This window comes from Mustela erminea, chromosome 6 (genome assembly GCF_009829155.1).
Source record: "Mustela erminea isolate mMusErm1 chromosome 6, mMusErm1.Pri, whole genome shotgun sequence".
NCBI classification, from domain to species: Eukaryota; Metazoa; Chordata; class Mammalia; order Carnivora; family Mustelidae; genus Mustela; species Mustela erminea.
In genome coordinates, this window is record NC_045619.1 from 29,822,654 (window position 1) to 29,839,205 (window position 16,552).

The 16,552-nt window shown below is 37.3% G+C and overlaps 1 protein-coding gene across 8 annotated transcripts in view; it reads left to right on the top strand.

Moving 5' to 3' along the window:
• ATP2B1 (ATPase plasma membrane Ca2+ transporting 1) overlaps positions 1-16,552 on the top strand; it is a 121,051-nt gene that overhangs the window by 77,168 nt on the left and 27,331 nt on the right. For all 8 annotated transcript variants that reach the window (XR_004286725.1, XR_004286726.1, XM_032346795.1 and 5 more), the window contains exons 4-11: positions 1,223-1,477; positions 1,569-1,694; positions 5,464-5,604; positions 8,100-8,138; positions 8,902-9,063; positions 10,962-11,176; positions 13,562-13,804; positions 15,156-15,397. Coding sequence is in view for 6 of the 8 variants with exons in the window: in XM_032346795.1 (XP_032202686.1) it covers positions 1,223-1,477; positions 1,569-1,694; positions 5,464-5,604; positions 8,100-8,138; positions 8,902-9,063; positions 10,962-11,176; positions 13,562-13,804; positions 15,156-15,397 (1,423 nt within the window). In the remaining 2 variants the exon portion in view is untranslated. The remainder of the gene's footprint in view (positions 1-1,222; positions 1,478-1,568; positions 1,695-5,463; positions 5,605-8,099; positions 8,139-8,901; positions 9,064-10,961; positions 11,177-13,561; positions 13,805-15,155; positions 15,398-16,552) is intronic.

A 16,552-nucleotide genomic window follows, 5' to 3' on the forward strand; every position in this document is an offset into this window, starting at 1 on the left:
GCAGTGCTTACCTTTACTGTGTATATATCCTCTTTATTTTGCTGTGTTTCATTTTTTGAAATACTGGTCATGAGCCACTGAATTGATTTTAGACTCTCAAATAGATTGTAGCCCAAAGTCTAAGTAGCACTGTTTCATTGTTCTTTCTTCAAAATTGTTGACCTTCAATTTTGAGCCTTTAAGGTTCTTTCCTCCCTCATTCTTTTGTAAACTTTTTTGTGCCATAGAGCCTTTGTACTGATTTTAATCTTTCTCTGGAATGCTCTTTCTCTAATCTTTTCCCTGGAATGCTCTTCCTGGAACGCTCTAAAGCAACTATATGGCTAGTTCCCTTTTTATCATTTGGCTCCTAGCCCAAATGTCATTGACACTTCAGAGAGGCCTTCTGTGTTCACACAAACCACAGTTAGCCCTTTCTTCACGTGATAGCACATCACCCTCCTTTATTTTCTTTATGCCATATGCTATATCTGAAATTAATTATTTGTGTTTTATTATCTGAATTCTTTATACTCTGTCCACACCTTCCAATCTGAGTATGGGTTTCAGGCGAAGACAGTGCTTGTGTGTCTTACTTCCTGCTGTGTCCCCAGCCACTCAAGTACTGTCTGGCACCTAGAGCAGGTGCCCAAATAGTTGGGTTAATGAGTAGCCCTTGGCTTACTTTTTCATGTTCTGGAAACCAAGTGTTGCTTTACTCCTGTAAAATTGATACAGTAAATAAGCATGATTCATGGGTAGCATGTAGTATTTAAGTTTTCCTGTACATCTTGTCTAATATATGTAATGATTAGTAGCATTAACCGTTGGTCAAGTGTGAAGGAATTCTTAACCACTGCTCTGCCTACATTAAAGTGTTCTCTCATTTAATCCTCACAACTCTGGCAGAGTAGGTGGTATTATCCTAATTTGACAGATTAAGGGACGGAGTCTCAGAAGTAGGTAACTTGCCTTGAGGCTGTGATTTCATCTTCCCCAGTGTCCTTGCTCTTAACTAGAACTCTAGACTGCCTCTGTGCCCTGAGGGTGAGAATCTTCTGTGGCAGGGAACTTGACATAGTAAGCATTCTTATCGTTGTGGAATGCTTTGGGTTCAGTAAGGTATTTAGAGTAAAATTAACAAGGTATGTAAACATCATAATTAACTTATGGAATGTCTGTTGTCATCAATTCAGAATCTTTTTTTTTTTTTTTGATAAGCATTTTCTTTCTTCCCATATAGTTTGTGGAGAAGTTTCTGTTGGAGAGGAAGAAGGTGAAGGAGAAACTGGTTGGATTGAAGGCGCTGCAATCCTCTTGTCAGTAGTGTGTGTGGTATTAGTAACAGCTTTCAATGACTGGAGTAAGGAAAAACAGTTTAGAGGTTTGCAGAGTCGAATTGAACAAGAACAGAAGTTCACGGTCATCAGGGGTGGTCAGGTCATTCAGATACCTGTAGCTGACATTACTGTTGGAGATATTGCTCAGGTGAAATATGGTAAGTAAACAACGAACAGTACCTCTTAGGCTAGAGGTAAAGTTCCTGTAATCCTTTTGGCAATTTAGTATACCATTGCTTTTTGTTTTAGGCGATCTTCTTCCAGCTGACGGCATACTGATTCAAGGCAATGATCTTAAAATTGATGAAAGCTCATTGACTGGTGAATCTGATCATGTTAAGAAATCTTTAGATAAGGATCCCTTACTTCTATCAGGTATGAACTTCTTTCTTATCTTTGCACTTCTTTCTCTTCCACGATTGTATCCCGTTGTCAGCAAACACAGTTTCTCTAAGAGCCTACAACTGAAGGATTCTGTATTTTATGTTAGCTTCTACCCTATAATCCTTAGGGACTTTTTTTTTTAAGTTGGCAGAGATACTAGAATCCAGAGCCCTATTTTACAAATGAGGAGCTTAAGTTAAAAAAAATCCAAATAAGAGTTTTTGAGTCAGTGTTAGTATAATGATAAAACTGAAATATAAGCCTAATGATTTCTACTTTTCTGCCTTATGTTAATTCTTTTGGCCTGTTGATGCATAAAATTAAAGAATGATTGTTTTTAAAGCAAATGAATGAATTCCCTTGGATGTACTACCAAAGACAGGTTTTTTGGGTTTTGTTGGTTTTTTTTAATTCTTTTTTAAGAACTGATACAATCCTTAAAATTGATCTAATCTGGCTTCCTCATTTAACTGCTGAGGAATAAATCTGAGACCTAAATTATTTATCAAAGATTACATAACCGATCAACAGTAGGCCTAGCAGTGGCACACATCTACTAGGGAGAAGTGAATTTTCACATAGGTAAGACGTGCTGAGAACAAAGAGTAGGATTTGTACAGGTAAGGGCACTGTTTGAAATGGGGACGTGGCCGTCTACCTGGGAGGCTCTCCCAACAGTAACTGTGGTAGCTTGACCTGAGGTTAATTGGAAATGAAAGGGAAGGGATGGTGGGAAAATTTGCACTCAGCCTTCGAAAATGTTGAGTGAGAGGGAGCCCCACAGTCTCACACTTGACTCCAAAAGCATGCCAGTTCTTTCACATTAGATTTCCAGGTTTTTACTCTTAATTTTCTAATGTTCTTTATAGAATTTGTAAAATTGCCTCTAAGATCATTGTTGATATATGTTTGCTAGACTGAATTACGCTGGAGCTTGGAGTGCACAGAATGCTGCCTGTTTGTCTTCCATTACCATTTTCAGGTGTTAATAGAATGCTAACATTTTACGTCATAAGGAGATTTCTGCCGATTGAACTGTGTAATAATTTGGCAGCTGTAATCGTTCACTTCTTCTCAGTGAACCTTATATATTAATTGATTGAGCATGGTTTTACTGAAACGAAAGTCAAACTGGTGACAAGTCAGTTAAGTCAAAGCCACAACTTCCGGGCATATACTTCAGTGTAACTTACCTTTTTAAGATTTGCAAATATGTGCCTAAAACACCGATTGCAAAACATCCCACCACTAAAAATCAGAGTAATTACATAAACACCATTATTAAAGGGTAGAGGTCCCAGTTATAATACAGATTTACTTCTTAAGAAAAATCTTGGGATTTGTATACCTTCAAAATTCTGCACTACCAAGAACATCCTGTTTTTTTTTTTCTTTACATGGGTGTGCTTGTAATTCATTCCAAGCACACATATCTTAGATATAGAAGTTCGGTATATCTAAGTACAACGTATACTTATTTTTATTTATTCCTTGCTGTAGTTTTGAGAAACTGTAATTGTTGACTGGGTAACATCTATAGTCTTTCCAAGGACGGGAAGCAATCTAATCAGACCTTAACCCCCACAGACTGTCTGGGCCACGGTATTTGGCGAACTAAGGCGATATTCTCTTGCCTTTTGCCATATATACTGCCGGACTTCTGTCTACATCTAGCTTATTTACAGAGTGCTTAGCTCTTCAGGTTGATGTCCTTTACCTGAACTTTGGTTCTTTTCTATTTTAATGGAGATTGCTAGTAAGCTTTATGTAGACTCAGGTCCCAGACACACCAAGTGTACCACAAGAACTCTGCAAATTTTCCATGGCTAAGAAAAGACCGAAATAACTTTGCAGAGTCCCTTATCGTAATGTGGGTGGGAAAGTTTTTCTCCATTTATTTCCCTATTCCAAAAATGTACTAAAAAACATAAAATGCATTTATTTTTAAATGTATTCTCATGATGCCATTCCCTCACTGCTGTTCTTGGCTTTTTAAATTTAGATTTTTTAAAAGCAGTTATTCAGTTAGCAGTGGGGATATGACCAGAACAAAAACTGTTTACTTTGCCTGAGCACATTAACCACCAGCATCTGATTACCTGTGGTAAGGAGGAATAGAATGTAAAAAAGTTGAAATTTGCCAAAAGCCAGAATCGTTAAAAGAAAGAAATTGCCTTTTACATGTAGAAGTTGCTCAATAAATACTGTTTCACTGACCTGAAATTCATTTCTTGTTTGCTTTGCCTGTTCACTGACAGAGGAGCTAATAATCAGTGAAATACTCAGAATATAGAATTTTAAAAGCAAGAAAATCAGGGGCACTTGGGTGGTTCAGTTGGTTAAGCATCCGTCTCTTGATCTCTGAGTTCAGGCTCTGCGTTGGGTTCCATGCTGTGTGTGGAGTCTACTTAAAACAACAACAACAAAACAAGGAATAAAAGCAAGAAAATCAAAGGCCTAAAATATTCACATTGGATAAGTTGCCCAGTAATTAGAAGACAAATATAATTTTTTAACTACTGGAATAAGGACTTATGCTTTATGACATTATTTAGCAAATAACCTTTGTGCGTTGACTTGGCAGATAAAATGGTGGTGGGACAACAGAACCTGCCCATATGGTTGTAAACTAGGAGATCAAATAAATGTGATAACTGTAAAGAAGGCTTTATTGGGAGTTTAGAAAAAAGAGTTGCTTTTGAAGGCCACTTAAAATTCACAACAATATTACACTAGAGAGATGCGAAGCCTTTTAATTAGGAAAGGTGCAGAGGTAGCTATACAAGTCGGAGAATGGTCAGCAGACTTACGGGCATTGTAGTAGAAGAATATGCCCTTTGTCCCTTGACCAAGCTGGATTGAATCTTTGTCTTGCCACTTAATTGTTATATAACCTTGGGCAAATGTTTAGGAAATAAGAAAAATTAATGCCTGCCAACTTTCAGGATGGTCGTAAGGGATGGTCAGTATATAATTGACGTCCCCATTTCTGTTCCATAGCTTTCCGTCTTGGCATTTTATGTTAGAGTAATGGATGAAAGGTTTAACGAAGGGTTGGTTGATCTCAAGGTGAAGACTTTGGATTTAACCCATTAGTTAGTGTAGAATCAGAGGTCTTTGAGCCATGAGACATTTGTGAAAAAATTCACGTTTTAGAGAGATTAAAACTGATGTCAGGACAAATTGGAAAGACAGACTAGCTAGGAGGCTTGTTGCAGTAATGTAGGCTGGCTGGGTGGAAAGCTGGTTTAGGAAGAGATACGGGTTTGGGTGCGGTAAATAGGGCAGTTTGTTGCTGTGGAGTCCTTTTGGTTATAAACACATTTCTTTTTACGCAGTGTGTTTTTCAGTAGTGTCAGTAATGATCATTGTAATAATTTTACAATTAAAATTAATGTGTATTCCTTGAATGCCCACAGATTCCAGGCAGTGTGCAAAGGCACTTTACATGTGTGCCTTTATTTGAGTCTCATTGTTTTTATTGAGGGTAGGTACTCTTGTCCTCATTTTATGGGTGAGGAGTTGAGATATGATAAGCTGACCAATCTCTCATGATACATGAGTGGTGGAGTGCACTTTGAATTCAGATGAAATGGATTACAGAGTTAAACCCTTAAGCCTAAGAATTTAGGTTATTTAATGTCTTATTGAAGTTATTAAGTACTGTATATGAAAGACAGTAGGACTAAAGTTTGAAACGTGAAGGTAGGAGGGAAAAAAACCTAACAATTTTAAAACAGTAAATTTTCTGTTGCTGTAGGTACTCATGTAATGGAAGGCTCTGGAAGAATGGTCGTTACTGCTGTAGGTGTTAATTCTCAAACTGGAATTATCTTTACCTTACTTGGAGCTGGAGGTGAAGAGGAAGAAAAGAAAGATGAAAAGAAAAAGGAAAAGAAAAGTAAGTTCCACAATCTTCTGTGAGAATTGGTATTTGGAAATACAGCAACTGGTTAGAAGAACTGGCACAGAAAAAATATGCTTCTTTTATGAGGTTCTGATATGAAACGTTCTATAAAAAGTTACTCATTGTAGTACTTTCAAGTGGTAGAATTAGTGGAGTCTCTTCCATTTCCTGATTTTTCTTGTAGACGTCACAGTCCATCAAGGGCTTTTAGCGAATGCATCAGTCCCTTTTACCGTAGCCAGACAAATGGAGCATCGCCTCGAACACTTTCATTGGCCTTTATTGTTTTTCTTTAGTCTTAGTGTCTTTCCATTATCTGAGCAGCAAAGTGAATTAAACTCTCACTTCCAATGCTTATCTCTTCTGCATCTTCAGTCATAACTTTGTCAACCATATCACATTTTGGTCTCCTTGAGCTTTTCATCTATTTCACATTTTCTATTGTTCATATTTTCCCCATCTATACTTACGTCGGTGGGTTCTGGACATAAGACAAAGACTTCCCATTGACACTTACCCTGTTTATTACATTTAGCCCAAAGTATTAGATACCAAGATTTTAGAGATTTGATCTCAATCCATTGTATCTGCTGTCCCTGCAAGTGATCTGTCCTCAGCAAAAATTGATAACCATAGTTTAACCACAAGCATCTTACCAGAAATTGTCATGAGGAGGGAGACAGCTCAGAATTACGCAGCTGGAGACACGTTACTTTTCTTAAAAAGCCCTCCCCTTCCTGCTCTGCCTGCTGCACCACCCTTTTCTCCCACTCAGGTTTGCGCCTACACGATTCTTTTCCTTTAGGGTGACAGCAGTTTACTGTGGTTTAGCCACTTGGATGTACTTAATTTTACTTAGGATAGTAAGTCCATATTTCTCTCTTACACATAAGTATTTTGAGATCTTCTAAAATAAAAACCTTGCTAAAATCTTGGTTTGCTTCAACTACAACCACGATTTTAATATTTGGATGTTTTATTTTTTGGCTTTCATCTTCAGCTGCGAAATTTTTAGTTCAAACAAAACCATACTTGAAAACTGACTGCAAGTGAAGGTTAGCAAGACCCCCCATTCTAAGTTGTTTTGTCCCAGTCCTTCCATAGCCCTCCTGGGGCCTCTTTAGGTTTCTTAAGGTGGAGTGGAAGGCAGTTTGAAAACCAGTGATAATGATACCACTTACTCAATACTGTGTGCATTATCTCATTAATCCTTAAAACCCTAGGATGCAAAGATGAGAAACCTGCTGAGATGCTGGGCTTGCTCCAGGTCAGAGATCTAGTAAGTGGCGGATCAGACCTGCTTGTCTGGCTCTTAACCAGACACTGCTGCATCCTAATTTATAGGAGTCAAAGGTCAGCGGACCCTATTTAAAAAGGAAGGGGAGTTTGCATCATGACCTGATACTTGTTGACCCTACTGTGTCTTTTCTAACAAGCTCTGTTTTTTCTAAGATCTTACATCTCTTTTTTGATTAAACCCGTCAAAAATATTCTCAGGAATGAACATCTAATTCATTGTCTTATCATTTTTGATTCTTGGGGTTGAGGTTTTTTTTTTTTTTTCTTCCCTTCACGAAGTGGGGCATTTTTCCATCTGTGGACGTCAGCCCTTCTCTCATTCTCTTGACTGCTTTGGCTGTTACCCAAAAGCAGTTGGGGGTAATCTTTCTCCTTTCCTTCCTAGTCTAGAATGTAGCTGTCGGGTTCCTCTGAACTCAGAGCCTGTTGAAAGTAGCTAGATACTATCTCCTCATCTATCGTGAACAGCTGTTCCCTCTTGACTCTCTTCCACGTTTCCCAGTTTGAAGATAGCTCTTCTAGATAGAGAAGGTAGGAGAAAAATTGACTGAATGAGCTCTGCCTCCCTTCTCATTTTCAGTATTCCACTGCCGGCTCCAAACAATAGATGTAGTCCTTCCTTGATTATTTTATTGCTTTAGACGGTCCCATGCTTGTTTTCTCCAGATTGAAACTAATTTGCTGAATTATCTCAACTGGTACTCCTACTGGCCCATTCTTTTTATTCATATTCTAATTTTACTTACTTGCCTCTCCTGTCTTTTCTGTGTGGGTTTTGCGCCCCTTCCCAATAACAGCTCTCCCCTTCCCAGCACAGCGCTCCTGTGTGCCTGTTATCTTCAGGACATGTCTCCCTCCCTCCCTACCCCTGCCCTTTTCTCCTTTCTTAGAATTACATGAGTATTTAGTTGAGATCTTCTTTGGGTTCATTGCAGCATAAAAGAGAGTAAAGTCTTACGGAGAAATTGAAAAGGTATAGACGTCCCAAATTATTTTGGCGTGTTTTCCTTAGTGAAGACCTAGGAGGTGATCAACCCAGCGGGTCATTGCAAGCCAAATGCTTTCTATCTGTACAAGCACACACCATTGTGTAACAATTCTGTTATAGAAATGTGAACTACCTCTGCATAATTCAGCATGGCTGTCTTTATTTCCTTTGGAAAGCTTTAATTCCCATTTTGTTCCTACAGATAAGAAACAAGATGGAGCTATTGAGAATCGCAACAAAGGTAAGTTCACAAGGATAAGAGTACAGTTAGCTTGTTTTCATTATATACAAAAGTATATCTACTATATACTGTATTCATCCAAAAGTAGGATACATGTGGCAGGGGAAATCAACAGTTTATGTTAACTTGGGTTAACTTCTCTTCCTGCCAGTGCCGTAGTCATTTTGCCCTTACAGTGGTAATAAGATTTTAACTGTGATTTGTGGTAGTAAGCTAAGAAAAATCCAGATGTAGATAACTTTCAACTTAAGTACTTGAACTTTTTTAACATTCGTTATTATAATACTGCTAGGAAAAATGTCTAAGAAATAGAATATACAACTGAAATGGTTTCTTGGCGCTTATTTAGGTCTGTAAACATGTACATTTTTCTATATGGTTTACACATAATGTTCTACATTATGGTCACATCTGGGAGGGATTTATAGTGTTTGGAAACGAACCTTATCAAACACAACATGAGGGGAGAGAAATGATTTTGGTGTTTAGTTCTTACTCTAAGGATCCCAACGTTTCTTCTTCTCCCTCATCCCTATTACCTGGCACAACATTCTCAAATCTGGTACAGAGATTCACAACCTAGTATCACTATTGTCTTGTTTTCTTTGGCTAGACATAGATACCCATGCACACACAAAGCCGAATATTTAAATCTTTCCTAGTTTCTATAAGAAACTGATACGTTTCAAAAGTAGTTTCAAAATATTAATAGTTTTGTGTGCGTTAAAAAATGTAGTGACGTTTTATTTGTTCTTCTATGTAGCGAAAGCCCAGGATGGCGCAGCCATGGAAATGCAGCCTTTGAAGAGCGAAGAAGGTGGAGATGGTGATGAAAAAGACAAAAAGAAAGCAAATTTGCCAAAAAAGGAAAAATCTGTCTTACAAGGGAAACTTACAAAGCTGGCTGTTCAGATTGGCAAAGCAGGTATGATAGACAGAAGAAAATAAGGTGTTTTGCTTTTAAAATATGCTGACTTTCTGCTTGAAAATGGCCTTTAGACCCACTTAAGTCTACAAATAGTTGCTTTGTGAGTGGAAGGGGTTTTAAAAATATTTTCAGTTTTATCCACAGACTACCAGGTCTTTGAGTTTTGCGGATCCTTGTGATGTCATGGCAGCTGAGGGGCTCTTAACCCCATTATACATGGAAGGAGCTAGCAGTAAGGGGTGAGGTTAGGGTTCGTGCCAAAGACCACCCATACTCCCATGTCTGAATTTCTCAGGATTTCCGGGAGTAGTAGAGAGAGTGCTAGTAGTGCCCTTGGTTACTCAAAGCAGATTATCCAACTATATTTTATTTTATTTTTTCAAAGGAGTGATTGATTGAAGAGAGAGAGAACCAGGGAGAGAGTGCGTGTGAGGGAGGGGAGGGGCGGAGGGGCAGAGGGAATCCTCTGCCCTCCCTGCGGAACACAGAGCCTGAGGCAGGGCTTAGCGCAGGACCCTGAGACTATAACTTGAGCTGAACTCGAGAGCCAGACACTTAATCGACTGAGCCACCCAGGTGCCCCCAACTTTATTTTAGTAAAAAGAAATTTTACCACACATGTTGCTCATCTTTTTATTGACTATGAAGAAAATGAGATCATGTTTGTCTGAAAATTCCACTTTACTTAAATTGAATGGATTAGTTTAAGTACCATCCTAGTGAGACCAAAGTTACTAAATTGCTATCCTCACTAGAAATACCTGTTAATACAACCACTTTCAGGTGGAGAAAAGCAGCAGAAGCAGAGCTCTTAGCTAAAAACATAGCATGCCCTCTAGCAGTATCATGTATGTGAAAGAACATGCGGATAAATCAGCATATACTATTAAAATCACTTAGATTGGGGCACCTGGGTGGCTCAGTCAGTTAAGCATCTGCCTTCAGCTCAGGTCATGATCCCAGGGTCCTGGGATCGAGCCCCATACGGGCTCCCTGCCCAGCAGGAAGCCTGCCGTGGAGCCTGCTTCTCCCTCTCCAGCTCCCCTGTGCTTGTGTTCCGTCTCTCGCTGTCTCTCTGTCATAAATAAAATCTTTTAAAAAAAAAAAAAATCACTTAAATTACATAATTCTACTTAGGAGTATGCTGGGAAAAGTGAGGTTTTTGCTCCCGTTCTGAATAAGTTTATCCAATAGCAAATACTTGCTTGTTGTAATGTGTAGCTAAAGGGTAATACTACCTCAGTTTTGGGGAAGGGGTAGATTTAAGGTAGTTGGAGTATTAGGTGCGGATATGTGAACTGGTCTTATTTTTCAATACTCATCTGTAAAAGGCTGAGTCGTCGACAAAATAGGTAAATGGTTTGTAGAACGTGAAGAACTGAGGATAGATAACAATTGAGAGAAATAATTTTTTTAATAAAAAACATAGGGTTGAATATATTTAATTCCAAGTCTCCCCATCAATCAGATTTCTACTAGCTTCACATTCAGCAGTAAGCAGTTGCCAGCATATGAAGTACCCATTCATTCTAAGCTTTTGGTATTTCTTTGTCATTACCTGTTATTTTGTCTTAGCTTTAGTAGAAAGCTGAAGATACAAGTAAGTCTAGGAAAGAATCATAAACACTTTTCTACCAGTTCTCCTGGGGACAGGGCTATACTTGGAAGCAGAAATTAAATCTGACAATGCCAAATGATGAGTTAGTTTCAAAAAAAAAAAAAAAAAAGTAACAATTTCTCAGAGACATTAAACTAAGTATTTTCAAACCAGTGGTAATTTCTTCCAGTTGCTAATACATAATTGACAATGGGGAGTGTCTGGACTACTGAAATAATGACTTTTTTTTTCTTTTTCTTTCTTTCTTTTTTTTTTTCTTTTTTAAATATACGGAAAGGTTTGTTGATGTCTGCCATCACAGTTATCATTCTAGTATTATATTTTGTCATTGATACATTCTGGGTTCAGAAGAGACCATGGCTTGCAGAGTGCACACCAATTTACATACAGTATTTTGTAAAGTTCTTTATTATTGGAGTCACGGTTCTGGTGGTTGCGGTTCCTGAGGGTCTCCCCCTGGCCGTCACGATCTCCCTGGCTTACTCTGTCAAGGTAAGCAGAAAACGGTGAAGTCAATTTACTAAGTTTAAAGCTTTAGTTGGTGGAGAAAATTGACACCTGTGGTGCCTCTTTTCTTTCTGATTCTGAAAGTAGGAGTCTTCCAGAAATGCATAGTCTCCTTTAGAAATGCTGTCACAGGTCCTGCCCCTGCCCAGAGTTGAAGGTCTCTGACACTTCCGGACGTATATGTTTCCTTGCAGGCAGCCTTGACCCAAACTGAGCACAGCCCCGCTAGGCAGTGTCTAGCTTAAGTTTCACTGTATGGCCTCCCTTTTCCCCATCTGTAAAATTAAAGGAAGAATGCATAGCATTGACCTGTAGGAACACAGCATAGAGGCGTCTCTTAAGTCCATCTTTCTCAGGGCTTCTTGTTTCTGCTCTTCTAACCTCATCACAACAAAGCCAAACTTCTGCACAGTAGGCGGACGCCAGTTCCTGGAGTAGGATTCAGCTCTGTCATTCCCTTGTGTAAAATGCCAGTGACTTCTCGTCACACTTAGAAAAAAAACCCAAGCTCCCTCTGTCCCTCAGGGCCCAGCCAGTGTGGCCCTGCAGACCTCTCGGTGCTCCTCTGGTCCAGCCTCACCAGCCCCCTGACATTTGTCACATAGTCCAGGGCCAACTCTCTCTGTCCTGTGAATCACCGGCTCTTCCTCTACTCTGTCTCTTCTGGCGTCAGTTCCCAGTTGCCGAGTAGAATGCTGAAAACGAGCTTTGATGGCTTTGCTCACTACAGTTTGCTTGAAGTTGTAATCTGGTTGAAAATTACTAATTTATTTTAATTAATTTTATATCTTATATGGAAAAGGTGAGTTGGATTTTCAAAAAGGTTTAGCTTTTTGGGCAATTTGGATCTTTCAAAATGGCTTTGCAGGTAAAATCATACTTAATGGGCAGAATGCCGCTCTTGTCAATTTTCTGGTGTTAAATGAGCAGTTCTTACGTAGTATTCCTGATGGCGCTGAGCCGTATGAACAGTCACGGTTTCCACTGGCGCCCTCTGATCCTGCGAATTCCAGCATCTTATACAGTTAACCTGTCAGGATAAGAATATTTTTTGCTTATTGTTTATTTTCTTTTCAGGCATTTAACATTTTCATTTCAAATGGCAGATGTTTCAATATGATGAAATACAGTGTAATACCTATTTGCCTTTTTTTTTTTTGATGTTTTGAAATAATTAGAAGTAATTGGGAGAAACAGTTATCATTTTATCAATACTGTCCGTTCATCTTGAGTAGTCATCAATGACATTAATTTTTCAGTGGATCAAAAAAAATAGGCAGAATTAATTTACATTCATAGGAAATAAATAAGAGCATTTTAGCTGCTGTTCTTTAATCTCTTTATTAAAAGTGTTTAGCCCAAATGTTACCACTTAACGTTGTTCTTCTTGGAGGTATGTAGTCTTTCTGGATCCTTTATTAGTACTTTGTGAAATTGAGCGCTTTTTTTTTTCACTATAGAACTTCATTCTTTTAATCTTCAATATTCATATAAATCACAAGTAATTTGAGAGGTACACCTCTTCCCCATATTTATTTCTTCAAAGGAACCAGTTTCTGCAGTATCTTGTGTATCACTAGTCACAGGCCACACTTTGTAAACCAGCTCTGTAGTTTTTTAACCCATTCTACATTTTTGAAAATGAATATCAAGCATTTTAACTTAAATGCCTTTTGGGGCTACTGTGAAAACTCTTCGGAGTTTTTTAGAGACTATTTTGTTCTTATAAATAAGAGGAAGAGATTATCCTAAGGATGAGAATGCCAGGTGTATCAGCATATGGAAAAGATAAAAATGACCTATTCTGGTTTTGATACATTATCTTAGTCTATCAGAGTAAAAAAAAAAAATCAGATAACTGTATGCCTATCAGTTCTTTATTTTAACTGATAAAAGCTACTTTTTCCTTGGTGATTTGTCTTTCGTCTTATAAGGAGAAAATTTAATCCTTAAAAGTCATATATTTTTACAATGCCATAAGTACCTCTGTAAGTGGAATACAGATTGTCTTTGCTTTTACATAAGGTGAAGACACTTCACAGAAGCTTTTGGAGGTGTATAGTCAACATAATTTGCGTATGAGTACAAGTATCTATATTCATGTACTAAATTTATGTTACGCATTGGTTAAAAAAAAATGTAACCCCAGAAAGCTAATATGCTCTTCAGCTTATTCAAATAGGTTAAATATACCAAAATTCTTCCAGTATTAAATTTATAAATGCTTTATACTGTATATCTGTATATAGCTGGGAGTTTTAATTCTTAATTTAAAGTACTTTGCAATTTTATGTAATGAGGTAATTGGTTTTGTATGTGTAGCCTAACTAGGTTGGGTATTTTTTTTTTTTTTTTTTTTTTTGTCTATAGAAAATGATGAAAGATAATAACTTAGTAAGGCATCTGGATGCTTGTGAAACCATGGGAAATGCTACAGCTATTTGTTCAGATAAAACAGGAACATTGACAATGAACAGAATGACGGTTGTTCAAGCTTACATAAATGAAAAACACTATAAAAAGATTCCTGAACCAGAAGCTATTCCACCAAATATTTTGTCCTATCTTGTAACAGGAATTTCTGTGAATTGTGCTTATACATCAAAAATATTGGTAAGGTTTCTTTAATAATTAATTTGTATATGAAATTAATTTTTATATAATAGATTATGTGTAGTTCTTCAGTCCTACCCTTATTATATATAAATTGGAGAACTGAATCTGTTTTTAGAAGTTACATAAGTTAGATAATGTATGTAAGTTTCTGTAATACAATTTGTGTCACAAGTAAGACTTGTTGATCAGCTTACACCTTGTTTACTTGCACTTTCCTCCTCCTATATTTTGAATTTCCTGTGTTCAGAAACTTTCAAGCCTTATAATAAGTTCTTAATTTTTAATTCTTATTAAATTTATTTTGTGAAAGACCAGGCTGTCTTACTGTAGAAAGTCAGCTCTCAATTTTCTAGAGAAAATTTTGAAGCCAGATTTCAACTTAAATGAATATGTTCTTATCTATGCTTGCTGTATGCTCTGTTTGGTTTCTCAGTATACCCTGCCAATGCCATCATCCTTAGACTTTTTGAAATTAACTCAATAAACTAATTCTAGACTTTGTGCTGCCTTAGAATAAAATATTTTTAACTTTGCAAGTTAAAAGTCTTACTTGCAATATAAAGTATGGAGTTGCTTGAGTTGATACGTGTTCTAGTGATTCATGGGTCAAGACCATGAACCAAATTAATACTACAAATTGTCTAGTGAAAATGTGCATGAATTGGATTATTAGACTGAAAAGTTATGAGATCCCGGTTCTAGATCTAGCTTTGCCTTTTACTAGCTGAAAGTCTGAGCTTTACTTTCATCAGTTGTTAAGTAAAGATGATCACATCTGGCCTTATTACTGTAGTGATAGTTATATATAAGGTGGTATTTGTGAAGATATGATGAAGGAAATAAAGCTTTTGTATATGTTTAAGGCAACAGTGCTTTATTTTAATGCATATACTTCTAAGTTTAAAAACTTGTATAGTCGATTTAATTTTGAACTGTGTAACATAAATGTTTAATGAAAACAGGAAGAGAAAAGGAAAGGAATTAAAATTTATTAAATCTCACTGTGTGCCAGGAGCCAACTTTAAACTTTACATGCCTTATCTCACTTAATTCTTGAGTCATAAGTGTACCTGTTTTCCAGATGCTGAAGCCAGGGACCACAGCAGTGGGGTAATTTGCCAAAAATTCACGTAGCTAGTAACGGGCAGGGCTGAGATTGGAATCCATGTCCTTCTCGCCCCAGAGATCATTTCTACCGTACCTTTTTGTGTCCCTCTTTGAAATGCTGATATTACTAGAAGTTTCCTATGTAGTTTTGTTTTAGAATGTCACATTCTATTTACATTATAAGTTAAACTGTCATAGAGAAACAAGATGATACTAGTTTCTAAACCTTTTTCTCTTATAGCCACCAGAGAAAGAGGGTGGATTACCTCGTCATGTTGGTAATAAAACTGAATGTGCCTTGTTGGGACTTCTTTTGGATTTAAAACGAGATTATCAGGATGTTAGAAATGAAATACCAGAAGAAGCACTGTACAAAGTCTACACCTTCAATTCTGTTAGGAAGTCCATGAGTACTGTCCTGAAAAATTCAGATGGAAGTTTTCGAATATTCAGCAAGGGTGCATCTGAGATAATTCTGAAAAAGTAAGAGTAAAATGCTTAGATGAATAAATTGCTCACTGTAGTTGCTTTATGGAATACCTACTATGTTGTTATTGTTGCTGTTTCCTTTTTTGTGAACATCAGGCATTTGATAGGACCTCAGAGCTTTTCAGCATATTTTAATGGTATCTAGGTATTCGCCCATGGTGTTCTGCCATTTCTGTACTTCTGTTTCTTTTATTTCATAGTTTTTGCTGGAGGGAAAATGTGCCCATTACATTAAGTCTGATAGACTTAATAAAATAAACCTCAATCTTTGCTTTTAGACGTGTTGATTCCGTGGTTACAGAGGATCATGAAAAATAAAGGGGCCTCCTGGGAAGAAAAATTCAAGTCTAGATCTTCAACACCACATTGTAGATAGTGAGCTCGAAAAATGTGATGAATGAATTATAGATCAGTTTTTAGAATAGCAGAGCATTAACACTGGATCTTCAGAATTCTCCTTTTATATCAGAATGAGGTTTTTTATCTGTGCTGCTGCATTATGATACTTAAATATCTTCCTGTCATTTTAAATGATCATATTTCTCTTTTACTGTCCTTTTACAGACCAGTAGTTTCAATTTTGACATTACACACTTAAGTAAAATTTCTCTGATGTTTGTATGTTCTTAATAGGTGTTGAAATTAATTTGGTTTCCCTAATTCCAATAGAGAATTTAAAAACGTAATGTAAGAGCAGCCTTGGAGAATTAGAGCTCATTTGAACTTAGGCATTTAAAGTATTTTTACTTTTAATTTGTTTATATGTAGATTATAATCCAGTGTTATCTTAATGAACACTTGACAGATTATATTCTAATAGGTTTAAGAGACAGGTCTATAAATAAATCACTGAAACGCAGCACATGACAGATGGTTACAGAGTCTTAAGATGAGATCATTGTCATATGAAAGATGTGGCACTTCAGCTAGGTTTTGGTATGAAGAACATCAAGGTGAAGGAAGCCACATCAAAGGAAAGGAGGTGGGAATACACAGCCCATATCGGGGAGGTAGCTGGTCGCATAGTTCATCTGGGTAGTAATGGGCCTTTGTGACACACAGACCACATAGAGCCTTCTTTTTATTGAACATTTGGTTATTTGATGTCGGTGTGAAGGTTAGAAATCTGTCTCATCCATGCGTTGCTGA